Below are 18908 nucleotides of genomic sequence, written 5' to 3'. Positions count from 1 at the left end.
ACACAAATTCACAAATTCAGTACAATCCCCATTAAATCTCCAGCAACCTTTTAAAAAAAAAAAAAAAAATGGGAAAGCCATTCCTCAAATTCTTATGAAATTTGCACAAGGCCCCAAAACAATCTTGAAAAAGAACAAAGTTGGAGGCTTCACACTTCCTGACTTCAGAACTTGCTATAAAGCTATAGTAATTAAAACTGTGTGGTACTGGCTTAAGGATAGAAATATAGAACAATGGAATAGAATTGAAAGTCCAGAGTTACATCCACATATCTATGGCCAGTTGATTTTTGACAAGAGTCCAAGCCCATTCAATAGGAAAAGAATAGTCTCTTCAACAAATGGTACTAGGATAACTGGAAATCCACATGCAAAAGAATGAATGTGGACCCATATCTCTCACCATGCACAAAAATTCAAAATGGATCAAAGATCTAAATATAAAAGCCAATACTATAAAACTCTTACAAGAAAACATAGGGAAACATTTTCAGGACCTGGTAGTAAGCGATGGATTTTTAAATTTTACACCAAGAACACAGGCAAGAAAAGAAAAACTAGATAAATGGGACTTCATCAAGATTAAAAATTTGTGCATCAAAAGACATTAGCAAGAAAGTGAATAGACTATCTACAGAATGGGAGAAAATATTTGGAAAACATACCTGATACATGTTTGATATGTATCATATTCATAAATTATAACAAATATTCCACACCAATGTAAGATGTTGGTGGTGGGGTGGTATATGGGAATCCTATATTTTATCCATGATTGTTCTGTAAACCCACAACTTCTCCAATAAAAAAAAAAAAGGAACTCCTACAACTCAACAGCAAAAAGACAACCCAATTAAAAACTGGGCCAAGGATTTGAATAGACATTTCTCCAGGGATGATATTGAAGTGGCCAATAATATGAAAAGATGCTCAGCATCATTAGGGATATACAAATTAAAACTACAGTGAAATACCACTTCATACCCACTAGAATGGCTATAAAAAAAAAAAAACTGAAAATAACAAGTGTTGACAAGGATGCAGAAAAATAGGAGCTCTCATGTGTTGGTGGGAATGTAAAATGGTGTAGCCACTGTGGAAAACAGTGTGGTAGTTCCTCAGAAAGGTAAACATAAAATTACCATATGAACTGGCAATTGAACTCCTAGGTATATACCCAAAAGAACTGAAAACAGGGAGTCAGACAAATAATTGCACACCAGTGTTCATCACAGCATTATTCACAATAGCCAGAAAGTGGAAGCAACCCAAGTGTCCATCAACAGATGATGGATAAACAACATGTGGTATATCCATTCAATGGAATGCTATTCAGCCTGAAAGGAAATGAAGTGCTGGTACATGCTACAACATAGATAAACCTTGATGATATTATGTTGAGTGAAATAAGCCAGAAATATAAGGACACATGTTGTATGATTTTTCTTATATGAAATACTTAGAATAAGCAAATTCATAGAGACAGAAAGCCAGAATAGTGGTTACCAGGGGTGAAGAAGGGGAGAATGGGGAGTTATTAATAAATGAGTATGAGTTTTGATTTAAGGTGATGAAAATAGTCTGAAAATAGTGGTGCAAGTTATACAGAATTGTCCACTTAAATTATTTTTATGTTACATATATTTTACCAAAATTAAAAATAAATAAATATAATTAATTTTAAAAAAACAAAAGAAACATTTCCGTTCCAAAACTTGTACATGAATGTTCATAGCAGCATTATTCATGATAGCCTAAAAGTGGAAACATCCCAAATGTCCATCAATTAATGAATGGATAAACAAAATGTGGTATATCCATACAATGAAATATTGTTTGGCATTAAAAAGGAATGAAGTGCTGATACATGTTACAACATGGATGAACTCTGAAAACATGCTAAGTGAAAGAAATCAGTCACAGAAGACCACGCACTCATATGAAAGTCAAAAATAGGAAAATCTCTAGAGACAGAAAGTAGAGTAATGCTTCCCAAGGGTGGTTGGGAAATGGGGAGTGACTAATATCAGATAGGAGTTTCTTTTTAGAGTGATGAAATCGTTCTAAATTTAGATTGTGGTGATAGCTACACAACTCTGTAAATATACTAAAACCATACTTTAAACGGGTGAATTTTATGGTATCTGAATTATATCTTATAGATGCTTTAAAAACCCTAAAAATTGAAAAACAAAAAACAAACAAAAAACCATTTATGTCTTTACTTCTTTTTCAATAGAAAAGCAAGAGCTGGATCTCAGAAGATGACTTCTACCGGCCTTCCCGGGAACGACTCCCTGAGAGTCCTTCAGATCCCTCCGTGGCTTCTTCCAGAGGGGTACTGGAGTCAAGGCCTGGTCTCCACAGGCATTTTTCTCAAGAGCCAAGAAAAAGCCACTCCATGGGGGCCTTAGACAAAGCTTGTGTGCCTTCCCCAGAAAGCAGGATAACCAAGGCAACCCCCATACAAGAGCATAAGAACTTCTGGGTGGTGCACCGGAGGCAGATGGGTAGGTGACTCGAGGGTTCCTGGTCTGCCGCATTGTGCAGGGCAGTGCCTTTCAGAAAGAGGCTCTAATGTGAAGCTGCATCCCCACTGTTTTCAACATTATCAAATAGATGGGTCTTCTCACAAGAAAACCTCATCCCAAAATGTAATAAGGAGCATTCATGCTTTGTAATTCAGAAAAGCCTATCATAGAAAGGACTATATTTTCTTATAAAAATCTTAATAATGCTCAACTGCCTGAAGAATGCAAAAATACTCTTTCACATATTGAAATGGAAAATAATTTCCCTAAATCTACTCTATAAAACATGTGATTGTAATAGAGAAGGCTTGATTCTATCTGTAACCCGGAGAAAATCCACCCTCATGAAGCCCCAGGTGTTTTAGTTGCTCATTCCAAAGACTTTTATCTTAGGCGGTTTATTTAGCAGCTCTAGGGGGATGGGGAGGTTGATCAGATCTGCTATTTGTTTAGTGTCCATTGCATGCTGTTTATGATGAGGCCAGCTTTATCTGTACACCCTGTAAAATTCCAGGAAAATGATAAATAACCTAATTTTTCCGTAACCTCCCATTATGGGTCTGTAACCCTCTTTAAAAAAAAAGAAAAGAAACAAAGTCATGCCCTAGATTTAATCTTTTTACTCATTTTTTGTTTGCTATGACCCAGCAGAGAATTCTGGCCAGGTTTGTGGGACCCTGACTTGGGTAGAATGGTTAAAGCCCTGCTTTCCATGGCTTCTTTTAGGTTTTACTTTCAGCCCATGAGGTGGTTCTGGTCTGTAACCATGCCACAGGAGGTGTGATTCCTGCCCAGGCTATCAGGCTCCCTGAGGGGTAGGGGAACCGGTTCCTTCAGGGATCTGGTGGAACCCTTTCTGTGTAATAGTTTGAAATCTCCAAGGCCAGTCCAGGCTGGGAGAAAGAGAATTGTGTGTCCTCTGGAAACCCTGGTACAGTGTGGGGTACATAGGCATTCACTCACTCACTCATTCTTCCGTTCAGTAAATATTTATTGAGTGTCTGTGATGTACCAGGTACTGTTCTAGGTGCAAGAAACAGAGCAATGTCCCTGTCTTCATGGGACTTATATTCTAGTAGGGAGAGACTGGAAATAAGGACAGGAAATAAGAACATAAACAAGTACATGTCTAAGATGGACTGTTGGTAATAAGTACCATGAAGAACGGTAAATCAGGAAGTACCCATGTGTGGTGCCTACCATTTCATATAGAATGACCAAGGAAGCCCTCCCTAATAAGGTGGCATTTGTGGAATATGAAGAAGAGGAGAGCAAAACATGAGACGATCTGTTTGTTTCAGGCAGAAAGAACAAATGCAAAGGCTCTGTGATGGGGACCTGCTTGGTGTGTGGGAGGGCAGAGTTGCCAGAGCAGAGGAGGAGGTGATTAAACATGAGGTCAAAGAGCTGATGGGCCCAGATCATGAAGGGCCTTATGGGCCACCGAAAGGGCTTTAACTTTTGCTCTGAGGGAGATGGCAGCCATGGCAGAGTTTGGGGCAGTGGGACATGATCCGACTCATCTTTTTAAAGGGTCATCCTGGCTCCTATATTGAAAGATTGCAGAGGAAGAGAAACCAGGTAGGAAACTATTGCTATAACCCAGACCAGAGATGACACAATGAGTGGATCCACGCTGCAGTGGAGGATTTCTGTGCTGAAAGTAGAGCCAACCAGATTTGCTGATGGATTGAGTGTGGGGTGTGAAAGAAAGAAAATGAATAATAATTCCAAGGCTTTTAGCCCAAGCAACTGGAAGGATGAAGTGTGCCGTTTTATGAGATAAGGAGCATTAAAAGAGTTAACAGGTTTGAGGTGAGAGAATCGGGAATCCTTTTTGGACTTGGGGTTTGAGATGCCTGTTAGACATACTTGGAGCAGGTGGACATATGAATGTGAAGTTCAGGGGAAAGATCCAGGCTGGAGATAAAAATTTGGGACTTGTCGGTGTACGTATGATATCTAAACCCCCCAGAGTAGATAAGATCAGCCAGAAAGTAGCTGTCAACAGAAAAGAGGAAAGGACCCAGGACTGAGCTCTGGTGCCTGCCAACATTTAGAGGTCAGGAATAGGAAGGGGAGCAAGGCAGGGAGACAAAAGAGTGGCCAGTGACATTAGAGAACTGAGAGCAGCGTCTCCGAGACCAGTGGAGGAAGTGTTTCAAGAGGGAAGAAGAACTGTATCTCCAGGGTTGCTGATGAGTCAATCAAAATGAAGACTGGGGATTAGCCTTTGGATTTGGCAACAAGGAGGGCATTGGTGGTCTTTACAAGAGGAATTTTAGTGGAATAGGGGACTCAAGAAGGAAAAGGAGCAGGGGAATTAGAGGCAGAGTTTTGATACCTCTTCAAGGATTTTTCTGTGAACCAGGCCAGAGAAACAGGGTGGGTGGTAATTGTAGAGTTGTGAGTACACTCAAAAGAGGTATTTTTAAAGATGGGAGAAATAACACTGTGTGCTGATGGGAACGATCCAGTAGAGAACAGAAAAATTGGCTACATGGGAGAGAAAATGGGAAAATTGCTGGAGAGGTGTCTTGGTCCTTGAGTAGGCTGTTAGGGTAGCGGGGTGGAGGGCCGGGAAATTCCTGCACAAGTGGACAGGTTGGCCTCAGGCAGAAACATAGGCATTTCTCCTTAACAACAGGAAGGAAGTCAGAGTGTGGACACAGATGCTGGAAGGTGCAGTGAGTAGGGCATGTAGAGATAATCTTTTGGATGCATTTATTATTTCAGTGAAATTTAGGAAGCAAAGTCAACTGCTGAGAGTGAGGATGGGGTGAAGTCACTAAATAAATGTCCCCATTCAGCTTTCAGAATCCCATTTGGCAGTGCCCTGTTGCTGGCCCATGTTCTGGTGTCTATCACTTTGTACATACCCCTTGCAGGACATCAGGTACCAGAAGGTTTTTGGGGTGGTAGGGGGCCATGCCCATTGTCTAAAGGCTCCTTTCTGCCTCCAGGGCTGTCCAATCCGTTCCGGGGCCTCATGAAGCTGGGCACACTGGAGCGGCGGGGGGCGATGGGCATATGGAAAGAACTCTTCTGCGAGCTCTCCCCACTGGAGTTCCGCCTCTACCTGAGCAATGAGGAGCGCACCTGTGTGGAGAACTGCTCCCTCCTGCGCTGTGAATCTGTGGGGCCAGCCCACAGTGACGGGCGCTTCGATCTGGTCTTCTCTGGCAAGAAGCTGACCTTGCGGGCCTCCTCCCAGGACGAAGCTGAGGACTGGCTGGACCGGGTACAGGAGGCCCTGCAGAAGTGCCGGCCTCAGCAGGAGGACGAGTGGGTGAACATCCAGTACCCAGAGCTGCCTGACAACTCCCCAGAGGCTCCTCCTAGTGGTCTCCCCTCCCACTCAGACCCACTCTGGGAACCGGAAGCCTTCCAGGGCACGCAGTTCGATTGGGCATTGGCCCAGGTTCCAGAGCCAGACGCTATTAAGGAATCCCTTCTGTACCTGTACACAGACAGGACCTGGATGCCCTATATTTTTTCACTGTCCTTGGAGTCTCTGAAATGCTTCCGCATGAGGAACAATGAAAAGATGTTAAGTGACAGCCATGGAATTGAGACCATCCGAGATATTCTACCAGACACAAGCCTCGGGGGCCCATCATTCTTCAAAATCATCACAGCCAAGGCTGTCCTGAAGCTGCAGGCTGGGAGTGCTGAGGAGGCTGCCCTGTGGAGGGATCTAGTACGCCAGGTCCTGGCGTCCTACTTGGAGACAGCTGAAGAGGCAGTGACACTAGGTGGGAGTCTGGATGAAAACTGCCAGGAGGTGCTGAAGTTCGCCACGCGGGAGAACGGCTTTCTGCTGCAGTACCTGGTGGCCATCCCCACCGAGAAAGGCCTCGACTCCCAGGGCTGCTTCTGTGCAGGTGCCAATTGCTCCCCCACCACCCCAGCCTGTCAGCCCCACTCTGCCTCTGGCGGGGCTCCTCCTTCAGGCTCTCCTCCCCTCCTGCCTTCCCTGGGTTCCCCCTTCCACCCCTGGGGATGGTGCAGCCAATGAGGCTCTCCCTGCAGCCTCTGCTCCCCACACCACTCACTGGGGCCAGCACCTCTGCCCATGAACAGCCCCCTCCACCTCCTCCTACCACCTGCAGCTGATGGGTAGAACCTGAGGGTGACAGCTCTGGCTGCCTGCTACTCACTACTTAGGGCAGTCCAGGGAGATAAGCACTTCACCCCTTAATTATCATATTACTAGATTATCATATTCTTTTGGAGCAGGGGGCATGAGATCCTTCCAAATATCGTGAGTAAGAGCTCACAATTTTTAAATTACAAAAATGGGCTCATGGTATTCATTACTGTCAATAGACTTTCTGTGATCATGAAAATGTGCTGCATCTGCACTGTCCAATACAGTAGCTGTGAGCCACGTGTGGCTACTAACTACTTAAAATGTGATTGCTGTGACTAAGGAACTGAAGTCTAACTTTTATTTAATTTAAATTCGTTTAAGTTTAAAAGGCCTCTGTGGCTCATGGACAGCATATTGGAGAACGCATCTATATATCTGTTCTGCAACTTGCTTTTTCCCTTTCTAATAATACATTATGGATATTATTCCAAATCATACATGTACTGTATCATTTTCATCATCAAACTAATACAATGCTTTATTTGGATTATCTCATTGAATCTTCACAATCACTCTCTAGAGATAGGTGCTACTATTTTCTCCGTTTATAGATGAGGAAACTGAGTCACAGAACTGGTAAGTACCTTGTCCCAGGTTCACATGGCTAGTAAGTGGTAGATTCAGAATTAGGACCTTGGCCATCAGGTCTCAGATCCGACCTGTGCTCTTAGCCAGGACCCATAAGGCCTCCTACCCCCCCCTTGTATTTTTCAAGGCTGCATGATATTCCACTGTTCGTGCTCCATTTTTAGCTCCTCCCACTCCCCCCATCCAAACACCGATTTCTGTCACCATGGGGGTCCTCCGGGTAAACTGTCTGGAGGTTGCCCTGCTGTAGAATATCAAAGCTGGAAACCTGGTTGAAAGCTGAGCCTTGCTGTAGAGCTGTCTTGGTAGGGTGTCTTGTGGGACTAGAGGGGAAAACATGTGCCGGGCACTGGGAAGGAAGTGGTCTGCAGTTGGCATCCCTGGAGGATGAGAGAACCTATGCAGAGCAGAGCTTCCTGCACAAAACATTGTAACCACTCACCACTCATCCCCCTGCCAGCCTCCAGCACTCACACTTTGTTCTTTAGCTAGTGGGAACTAGGCTCAGGGAGGAGGCCAAGGGACTCGTGGGCTTGTGAGGAGGGGTTCGCACCTGTGGATGTGAATTCTGGCTGGGGGCAGTCCTCACCGTGGTGCCCACCTGCCATCCTACTAGCCAGGACTGTGAAACTGAGGAGACACTGACCACTGGTATCTTCGTTGTAATTCATAATTTGCAGGGTACTTTCAAAGCCTTCTGTCATTTAAACTTTGTAATAACCCCCATAAAATAGCTAGCAGTTGCTGAGTTTTACAGATACTAAAATGGAACCTTGGAAAAAATCCAATGACTCTAAGGTCAGTGCAAGGCAACTGATAAGCAGAAGAGCTGGCCCTTCTGGTTCCAAGGCCAGAGAGACTCTTTCCCCTGTAGGAGGCAGGGCATGTGTTTAGGATTTGTGCCTGGCCTTTGCTTTTTGTCCTAGACATATCCTACTACCACTACCACTACCACTGCCCCCTGCTCTGAAGGGACCTCCAACAGAGGGGGCTGAAGCTAGGCCCTGTACCATCGTCCTGAGGTATCAGGCAGCTCTGGGTTCAAGCTGGCACCAGGCAGTGTCCAGACTGCCCTGTCTACTGCTGGCTTTCCCACCCCCTCCCTGTGGCTGCCCCCACCTCCCCAGATCCTTCCCTGCTCTCTGAGACCCTAACTTAGTTGCTTCTGTTTCTGGGCCTCAGAAGAGAGATGAACTTGGAGAAGGTTGGCATTGGTGAGCAAGCAGTGGGGACTTTGAACAAAGGCAGCTCAGTGTAATGAAAGAGAATTTGGGCTTTGGAACCAATCACACTCAAACTTGAATCCCAAGTTTGTGATTTTGGGGAGGTTTCTTAACCTCTCTGAGCATCAATTTCTTCAGCTATAAGATGGTGACAATGATTCTTACAGTGTTTTGTTGTAAAGATTAACTAGGTTGATTCTTTGTGTTGGGAATATGAGTGGTAGTTTTCATCTTTGTATTTTTCTTAAAAACAACAACAAAAAAAGATTAAATAGCAGGCCTTTTCCATCATAGTAGCTTGTATATTATTCAGGAGGTGACAGGTCCCACAGCTGCTCACTCTCCCACCATCCATTTCTCCAGGTTGCTCCCGGCAGATCGGCTTCTCATTTGTACGACCCAAGCTCTGTGCCTTCTCTGGCCTCTATTACTGTGACGTATGCCACCAAGACGATGCCTCAGTGATTCCAGCCAGGATCATCCACAATTGGGACCTCACCAAGCGTCCGGTAGGTCCTGAGACCAGCCTGTCATGATCACATGAGGCTGCTGAGCAACAGGGGAATGTTCGCTCCTCTTTGCTACTGCTGCTCAGCTGTTTGGAGGCAGCTGGCCAACAGAAAAACTTAGTAGCATTCCCACCCGCTAGACAGAACTGTCCATGCCTGCCTTGTCCCCAGTCTCAGGATGGTTCTCTGTAGCTCTCCATGGCTATGGACAAAACTGTTTAAGGCATCAGCAACAGTATGGATCGAAAGGTAGAAGATGGACAGTTGGATGAATGGTTGGATGGGCTGGCCAGCTGGCTGCACTTCCCCTTGGAGCAGTCAGCCTTGCTTTTATTAACCCTGTGAGGACTGGGTGACCATACTTTCTGACAGCTCTGCAAAGATTTTACGTATTTAATATTTTTTAAAGTGCACTTTCTGGCACTCGCCATCACCACTGTAAAGATAATATATGGTTCTTTAGCATTTAGAAATTACAGAAAAGCCCAAAGACAAATCAAAGTCACGTGCCATCACCCAGAGATAATCACTATTAACAGTTTGGGGTATAATCTTTTCTGTATATTTATTTACATATGCATATATGTATTTACTTATATGCATATAAGTGAACATCTCTACTTTTTATTAAATTGGAATCATTGCTTTATAACATACTTTTTTCACTCAGTAGTCACTTAATATTATATTCTACTTAAAATTACGTCTTAAGTGCTTTCTTATGTTCACCAGATTCTTTCGAATAAGATGTATTCTAAGATCTTTCAGATTTTCCTCTTCTCCAGCTGAGCTTGGCCACTTTCTAGCTGTGTTGCCTGTAAAGGGGAATTAATCTTTGGGGGTTGTGAGGACTAAATGAGACAGCACCCATCAGTTGAGGCAGTACACACCAATCACTTAGAACAGCATCCTTTGCCTCCTGAGGCCTGTCACACCTCCTGCCCCTAAATTCACTTGGTCAGGATAGCACCAGGGTCTGCCTCAAAGAGCACAAGCCTTGATTTTCTCCCAAATGCACAGATTTCTAATAAGACAGACACAGAAAGGCGAGGAAGAAGCTCTTTGCTTCTCTTGAGACCCAAAGCCTTCTGGCTGCACAGTGCCAGCCATGTAGGTGTCTGCTCATTGGGGTACAGGAAAGATGATTCTCGGAGCCAGCCCCAGTCTATCTAAAGGACTGGGGGCACAGTCCTGCTTGGACTATGCCTCTCCCCTGATGGTAGCCTATGCCACAGGTAGGTCCCCCCACCTTCACTCCCCTGGAAATGGGGAAACCCTAAAGAAGGGGCTTTACTTTGTCTTTTTGTTGTTTACTTTGTCCCCATCCCTGCCTCTTAGTGTTAAGTATTTAACTACATAGAGAGAACTAATGCTTAAAGTCCCCTAAAATACAAAGAACCCTTCAACCATAAAACACATTCACTATTTACAATACCCGGATACTACCTTTGAGCCTTCTCTATTCATTGCTGTTATCCTGTGCTACTTCCTTTTTCCAACTAGAAAATTAAAATTCTTCAATAGGTATATCTGAGATCAGGAAATATCCAGTTCTTTCAAAGATCACTCACCTGGGAAAGACAGGGAAATTCAAAATAGAAAGTGGCTGGCTCGAAAGTTTGGGGCTTTATTGTTCGCTGTAATCACTCTGGCTGATCCACTTGTGCTGAGAGCTGGCTGGCAAGTGACAGGATGTCAGCCCAAGGCTGGGGCTTTTTCTTTGTCTGTCTCCTCCATGCCCACAGAATAGGAACAGTCCCTGGCGAGTACAAAGCCCCTGCCCATCTGCAGCACTTGGCACTTTTCAATGCACATTCCTGTGTGTTATTTCAAATCCTGAGGCTGAGTCATGGGAAGAATTGCTGAGCTGGGGCTGGAGAACAGCAGTTTGATCCAAATCATGGCAGGGAGAATGCCACTGGGCTGCCCCTAGGCTCAGGGGTTGGCATCTAAGGGCTCTAGGAAATAGGAAAAGAAGAGTTGTCTATTGCTAGGAAAGCCAAGTGATGCTGCTGGAGCTGGGAGACAGGAGGCCAGAGGCTTCCCCAGCCCCCCAGTACAGAGGCCAGTCTCCTGAGGGCCCTGCTACATTCCCTGACCCTCAAGGGGACAGCTGGACCACAACAGGCACTCAGTGATAGTTCATGTTTACTGAGGGTGAGCTGTGTGCCAGGAGTTTACATGGATTGTCTCTTTTACTCTAAAGTCACAATAATCTCATGAGGTTTATTATACCCATTTTACAGATGAGGAAGTTGAGTCACAGGAAGATTAAGTTTTGCAAGTTCATACAGTTAGGAAGCGGTGGAGCCAGGATTCATATCAGTTCTGACTCCAAAACCTGACTCCTTCCACTGTTCAGCAGTCAGCCATGGAGAGCACCTCAGCTCCTCCATCCTTCCTATCATGGCACCAGGAACCTGCAGCAGAGAGAGGTTTCCTCCTCATTACAGGGGCAGCTGGTGTGCAGAGACCTCAGTTCAGACCTAGGCTCCACTTTCTAGATGTGGACTTGGATAATTTTTTTTGTCTTATAATTTTTTATTCTGAAATAATTTCAAATAAATAGGAGAGTTGTAAAAATAATACAAACCCCATACAAAAAACTCCAGCATACCCCCACCTTCTCCCAGATACCTAGATCCAACAAATTTAACATTTTCTACCTTTGCCATTTCTCTCTCTCCCCCTTCCTTCCTTCCTTCCTTCCATCCATCCATCCATCCATTTGTCTATCTATTTTCTGAACATTTGAGAGCAGGTTGCACACATCATACCCCTTGAACACAATACTTCCACGTGTACTTTGTACGAGCAATTACTTATATAATCACTTTAAGTACAGTTATCAAGTTCAAGAAATTTAACATTGATGTAAAGCTTACATTCATATTCTAATTTTTTATGTCCCAAAATATTCTTTTGAGCCTCTTCTCCTCCTATCTTAGGTCCCATCCGGTATCATGTATTGCATTTAATTTGTCATTATCTCTTTAGTTTCTCTCTCTCCCTCTCTCTCTCCCTCTCCCCCTCTCTCTCTCAATTATGGAAACATATATACAATATAAGTCTTCCCAACCCCATCCAGGCATACCTTTTAATAGTATTAATCACATTCACAATGTTGCAGTACCCTCATACTATCCATTATTAACTTTCCCTTCACCCCAAACAAAAACCCTACACTCATTTTGCATTGACTCCCCATTGCCCCTGCTCCCATCCCTGACAACCTGTAGTCTACTTGCTGTCTCTGAGTTTGCATATTCTCCGAAATTTTCTTTGTAGTTACCATGGGGCTTAAATTTAACATCCTAAATTTATGGCAATCTCATTTGTTTTGATACCAACTTAACAACTTCAATAACATACATAAGCTATGTTCCAATACCCCTCCATCCACCCACCTTTATGTAGTTCTTGTCACAGATTACATATTTATACACAATGAGTCCAAAAGCAATGATTTATCATTGCTTTTCTTTTATAAAGCAGTTTTATTCACACACCATACAATCCATCCACTGTGTTATCGTTACGTTTTATGCATTTGCCTTTTAGATCTTGTAGGAAGTAAACCATGGTGTTACAAATAAAAAATACAATAGTACTGGTATTTCTGTCTACCCATGTCATTATTTTTACTTGAGGTCTTTAGTTCTTCATGTGGCTTCAGTCAATTCTCTAGTGTCCTTCCTTTCAACTTGCAAAACTCCTTTTAGCGTTTCTTGTAGGGCTGGTCTAGTGATGACACAGTCCTTCAGCTTGTGTTTATCTGGGAATGTCTTAATTCCTCCCTCACTTTTTTTTTTATTAGGGAAGTTGTGGGTTACAGAAAAATCATGCATAAAATACAGGATTCCCATACACCACCCCACCACCAATACTTTGTGTTGGCATGGAACATTTGTTAGAATTGATGAAAGCATATTTTTATAATTTTACTATTAACTGTAGTCCTTGGTTTAACTTAGGATTCACTGTTTGTGTTGTGCAGTTCCATGGATTTTTAAAAAATTTTTATTCTAAAATTTCCCCATTTAAATTCAAATGTATAATTCATTGTTGTTAATTATATTCACGGTGTTGTGATACCATCACCACCATCCATTACCAAAAATTTTTCATCATCCCAAATAGAAACTCTGTATATTTTAAGTCTCAGTTCCCTATTCTCTTCCCCTACCCCATCCCCTGGTAACCTGTATTCAATATTCTGACTCTGTGAGTTTGCTTATTCTAATTGTTTCATATCAATGAAATCATACAATATTTGTTCTTTTGTATCTGGCTTATTTCATTCAACATGATGTTTGCAAGGCTCTTCCATGTTATTGCATGTATCAGAACTTCATTCCTTTTTATGGCTGAATAATATCCCATTATGTGTATATACCACATCTTGTTTATCATTTATTAGTTGATGGACACTTGGGTTGCTTCCATCTTTTGGCAATTGTGAATAATGCTGCTGTGAACATTGATGTGCAAATATGCTAGAGTCCCTACTTTCAATTCTTTTGGGTATATATGTCCTTCCTCATTTTTGAAACATAGTTTTGCTGGGTACAGAATTCTTGGTTGGCAATTTTTTGTTTCCAGCCCTTTAAAAATGCCTTCCTACTGCCTTCTTGCCTCCATGGTTTCCAATGAGAAACTGGCACTTAATCTTATTGAGGATCCCCTATATGTGACATATAGCTCTCTTGTATAAGTTTCAGAATTCTCTCTTTATCTTTGGCATTCAGTAGTTTGATTATAACATGGCATAGTGTGGGTCTATTTGGATTTATCCTGTTTGGAGTTCATTGAGCATCTTGGATATGTATATTCATGTCTTTTGTTAAATTTGGGAAGTTTGCAGTCATTAGTTCCTTTCTCTCTTTCTTCTCCTTTTGGGTCTCCCACAATTCATCTATTGGCACACTTGATGGTGTCCCACAGGTTCCTCAGGCTGTGCTCACTTTTCTTCATTCTTTCTTCTTTCTGCTCCTCAGACTGGATGATTTCAATTGTCTTATTTTCAAGTACACTGATTCTTTCTTCTGCCACCTCCAATCTGTTGTTGAACCCCTCTAGGGAATTTTTAATTTTTGTTACTGTGATCTTCAGCCCTGTTTGATTCCTTTTTATAATTTCTGTCTCTCTATTGATATTTCTTTGTGTTCATCTATCATTTCCCTGAATTCCTTCGGATCTTTGTCCATATTTTCCTTTAGCTCTTTGAGCATATTTAGGACCATTTTTTTAAAGTCTTTGTTGGGAATGTCCCAGGTCTCATCCTCCTCATTGAAGGTCTCTAATCCTTTAACCTTCTCCTCTGTCTGGGCCATCACTTCCTGTTATTTGTATGTTTTGTAATCTTTTGTGGAAACCTGGACACTTTGATATTTTAGTGTGTTATAGCCAAAATCGTAGGGGCCTCCCTGATCCTTTCTGTGCATGCCTCTTTCTCGGGCATATGTGTGGCCCTTGGAATTCCCCCATTTACACGAAATATATGTCCCCTCTTCCATTAGAAGCAGTTTCCTCCAGGTCCCAGGCACTGCACTGTATAATCCTACAGCCAGCTGTCTCTTGTCCCAGGCAGCATGACTTGACTGCTATCCCACAGTGTTCTGTAAGACAGCTCGGTGAGCTGCATGCTACCTCAGGGCAGGTTCCAGTACAGCAAGGCCCTCAGGCCACCACCAGACAGACTGGGTGAAACGTACATGCTCCCATATGTGCACAAGGGTTACTCTGCGCTCTCCAGAATCAGGGATCCACACTGGGAGCACAGGCCGTCTCCTCGCTGAGCTGAGGGAATAAGGAGGGACCAGTCAAGGATCCATGAGATCCTACCACTTTTAAGTGGACTTTTTCTTGATTCATTGCTCACCCCGTTACTACACTCCTGTAACTGTTTTCTGGAGCTTTTAGACAGAAGTTTCTGTCAGTTCTTGATGGTTGTTCGGACTTCTGTAGGGTTGACAGGGCCCTGAAGCATCTGACTCAGCCATCTTGACTGGGGTGGGTGGTTTTGTTTTTAATGGTTGAGAACAGGTAGGAATGCCGTTCAACCAGAGGGGGCAGGCTGGTACACCAGTGTCCCACGTAATGCCCAGATGACCCTGGGTGAGAAGGTGGAAAGAAGGGTGTGGGGATACTCCCCCATCCCCACCCCCAGCCACAGGCACACACCTGCCACTGCCAGTTCTCACTTCCCTTTCGGTTTCCTGTAAGACCTGGAAGAAGCAGCACCAGGGAGGAAAACCCTGCCCTCCAGCCATTGGAATGGGCTTGCCACCCCTAAACCCCATCCAGGACACAGCCAGCACCTCAATCCCCTTTTCACTTCAGTTTTTCTGAGCCTCAGTTTCTCCGTCTGCAAAATGGGGGTGATGACACCTTCCCTGTTGGATTGTTACAAGGATGAAGAGGATGTGATTGGGGTCCCTAGCCCTGTATCAAATAGTACCAGATAATAGGTACTCAATAACTGTCATTGTCATTAGGGTCAGGGCTGAGGCTAGAACCTTCAATACCCTACCAGTTGGGAGAGGCTGAGATTGAACACGCAACTCTAAACGGAGACTTGGGGGAGCACTGGTTGTTGCTGCTGGCAAGAGCTGAGTGAGCTTAGGAAACCTGTTGTTAAGCTGTATCTGATCTGTGGCTTCCTGTGGTTGGAGCCTGACTCAGACCAATCACCTGGTTCCTGAGTCAGAGCCCAGAGGGGAGCGCCTGTTTCCTTCAGGCAGGAAAATGGGGGCTGGGAGGACAGGAAATAGTGAGAAGGGTCTGTGAGGCCCAGGGCAAGAGGGATGTAGACTAGAGCAGCTCCTTCCTTGTCTCACATGGTTGGGAGGGGGCTGCAGCACAGTGCTGTGCAGGGAGGGTAGTTTCAGAGTTAGATAAACCACATTCAAATCCTGACTTTACCAAATATGGGCTGTATGGCCTGGCCAAGTCACTTCATTTCTGAACCTCAGTTCCTCATCTGAAAACTGAGGTTAGAACTACTTTCCTTGGTGGGTGGTTGCAGGGGTGAATGAGCAAGTAGGTAACATTATTCTTTCCCAATTCTAATGCCTGGTGGTGCCTCCAGATTTGCCGGCAGGCCCTGAAGTTCCTAACGCAGATCCAGGCCCAGCCCCTCATCAACCTGCAGCTGGTGAACGCATCTCTGTACGACCACGTGGAGCAGATGCACCTCATTGGGAGGAGCCGGGAGCAGCTGAAGCTTCTGGGGGATTATCTGAGCCTGTGCCGAAGTGGGGCCCTGAAGGAGCTAAGCAAGAGGTGAGCATCCTGGACACACACAGACACACACACCCAGGGACCAGTGCTGAGGTGAGGCATCCACTCTGGAGAAATGCTAGAGCTGGGCTGAGATCTCTTCCCACTGGGTTTGGGAAATTACTACATGCTTTAGGGGTGATTTTTGTTTGTTCACGTATTCTTCTACTCATTCAACAAACATTGGAAAACATGCTAAGTGCCAGTGTGGGATGCACTGCTGAGCAAGGTAGACACAGTCCCTACCTCTTGGAGCTTCTGGTCTGGTGGGGAAGGCAGATGAATAAACCAGCATCTACAACCAAGGCAGTGAGGGCCGTTAGGGAGACAAGTTGGATGTCCTGGAAGTGCCAAGTTGAGACACCTAGGGTGGAGTTGGTGGGGAAGACTTCCGGGAGGAAGTGACTTCTAAGGTGACATCTGAAAAATGAGGAAGCATTAGAAAGGGGAAGATAAGGGGAAAAGTGTTCCAGGCAGAAGGAACAGTGTGTGCAAGGCCATAAACAAAGACAACATATGTAGAAAGAACTTTGGCTAGAGTGGGGAGGGCAGTGGGGGAGTGTGGTGAGAGGAGGACTGGAGAGACAAGTGAGGCCAGATCATGAAAGGCTGGGTTGCCCTGTCTCCTTTCCTAGCCAGCCATCTGTCCTGTGGCTGCTTTGCTGCTGTCCATGACAGCATCTCTCCTGAAATTCTCAGCAAGGGTAAGGTTGGGATGGAACCCTCAAGATGTCCTTCAGGGAACTTCTCGGTCCTCAGGGCCTGGAGACCTTCAGTGCTGAGGATTGGGAGATGACGCTGGGCTTCAGCAGACTTAGAGGGCCTTTCTCTGCCCCATCATAGATGGCTCCGAGGTCTTAGGTCACAGCCCAGGCACTCAGTGGAGTTGTGCTCTCCTGAGGCCCCCAAGAGGGCCAATCTCATGTGGAGGAACTGGGGCTTACTGCCCAGTATGGGCTTCATGTCTGCCCTTGCTGGGTGTCTGCGGACTTGGCGTAGCTCATAAGCCCCTCCAGGATTCCCCTCCAGCCATCCCTCCCCGCAGGGCTGGCACAAGGACCACCTGGTTGAAGGACAGTGCCTCTTCAGTCCTGGCTACAGTTCTCCCAAAGCTTCCCTTGTACCGCTCCTCAGAGCCAGGGCAGCACCCAGTGCAGGTCCCCTGGGGTTCTTAAGGAGGGGCTGCTGCAGGGAGCTGTCTAAAGGGGAGAGGCTGGCCCTTCAAGGCCCTACGGAGCCAGCTGAGCCCAGGCCTTCTCTGCAAGTCCCGGAAGAACAGAAAGCCACCGCTGAGGGACCTTAGAAGGCTGCTCCCCTGGGAGGCTCTGGCCACCTTGACCATCAGCTGGGTGACTGGGTCTTCACCTCACAGAGGGTGAGGACTCATGCCTACCCTTTATGAGGTCCCATGACCTCAGGTCCCACCTGAACAGGTTGGTGAAATCTCTGGGGTCACGTGGGCCTTGTCACCTTCCCTGATCAAGGGGTACCAGCAGAGACCTGCAGACCTTGTTATCAGACTGGGTGCCTGTGGGGTGGAGTTTTAGTTTCCTGGATTGCTCAAGCAAACACCTTGAAATGGGTTAGTTTAAACAATGGGAATTTGCTCACAGTTTGAGGCTGGGAAAAATCCAAATCAAGGCACCTCAAAGTGATGCTTTCTTCCCAAAGAATGTGGCATTCTGGGGTTGGCTGCTGACAATCGTTGGTCCTTAGTTTGTCATATGGCAAGACACATGGCAGCATCTCCTAGTCTTTCCCTTCTCTTCTGGGTTCAGTTGACATTCAGCTTCTTGCTTCTTGTGGCTTTCTCTCCCTGCATCTGAATTTCATTCTGCTTACGAAGAACTCCAGTAATAGGATTAAGACCCATTCTAATTGAGGTAGACCACCCCTTAACTGAAGTAACCTCATCAAAAGATCCTATTTACAGTGGGTTCACTCCCACAGGAATGGATTAGGTTTAAGAACATGTTTTTCTGGGGTACATAAAGCTTCAAACCACCACAGGTGGGTTCTGGGCACTGGCCCCCCTCACCTGTCCCTGCCCTGCCAAGCCAGGCAGAAGTTGAACCACAAAGCAGAGTGTTTAACCACTCTGTTTGGGCTGCAATCGTTTGTTCTCCCGGCCTTACTGACCTGTCTCTGGGCAGGTCCATGCTAGGCCCTGGGGGACTGTCCTGACTCTTTCTCCCTGACACCTGGTGTCACCCAGCCTGGGAGCAAGCAGGGCTAGACCTGTGGACACTCATTTCAGAAGCAGTGTGGGGCAGGGGGAAGAGCACGGGAGCAGCCCCTGCCTGTCCCCAGTCCCCTGATTGACTTGGGGAAGTGCTTTGCTTCTCTGAGCCCCAGCTTTCTCCCTGTGTTCACCAGCCCTTCTTGAATTGTGGTGAGGGCTGCCTCAAGGGCTCAGAGTCCAGGGAGGGATGCAGACAGCAGACAGCCCTGGGTCAGCATGGTGTGAGCTGCAAGGGAGGGTACCTGAAACACTTTGGCAGGACCCAGAAGGCCAAGGAAGCTCTCAGAGAATGTTTAAGTCACCCCTTCTCAAATCTCATCACCAGCAATATTTTTAAAGCATTTCTCCAGACCTCACTTTGTACATGTGTGAAATGGAAAT

At 45.3% G+C, this 18908-nt stretch overlaps 1 protein-coding gene across 1 annotated transcript in view; it reads left to right on the top strand.

Moving 5' to 3' along the window:
• PLEKHM1 (pleckstrin homology and RUN domain containing M1) overlaps nt 1–18908 on the top strand; it is a 53502-nt gene that overhangs the window by 28115 nt on the left and 6479 nt on the right. Inside the window, 4 exon segments of the mRNA XM_037810115.1 lie at nt 2240–2510; nt 5495–6415; nt 8859–9004; nt 16095–16288. Coding sequence (XP_037666043.1) covers nt 2240–2510; nt 5495–6415; nt 8859–9004; nt 16095–16288 — 1532 coding nt within the window.

Source organism: Choloepus didactylus, chromosome 18, assembly GCF_015220235.1.
Source record: "Choloepus didactylus isolate mChoDid1 chromosome 18, mChoDid1.pri, whole genome shotgun sequence".
Lineage (NCBI taxonomy): Eukaryota > Metazoa > Chordata > Mammalia > Pilosa > Megalonychidae > Choloepus > Choloepus didactylus.
Note: the sequence above shows the minus strand (reverse complement) of the source record. Positions and strands in the feature narration are given on the sequence as shown.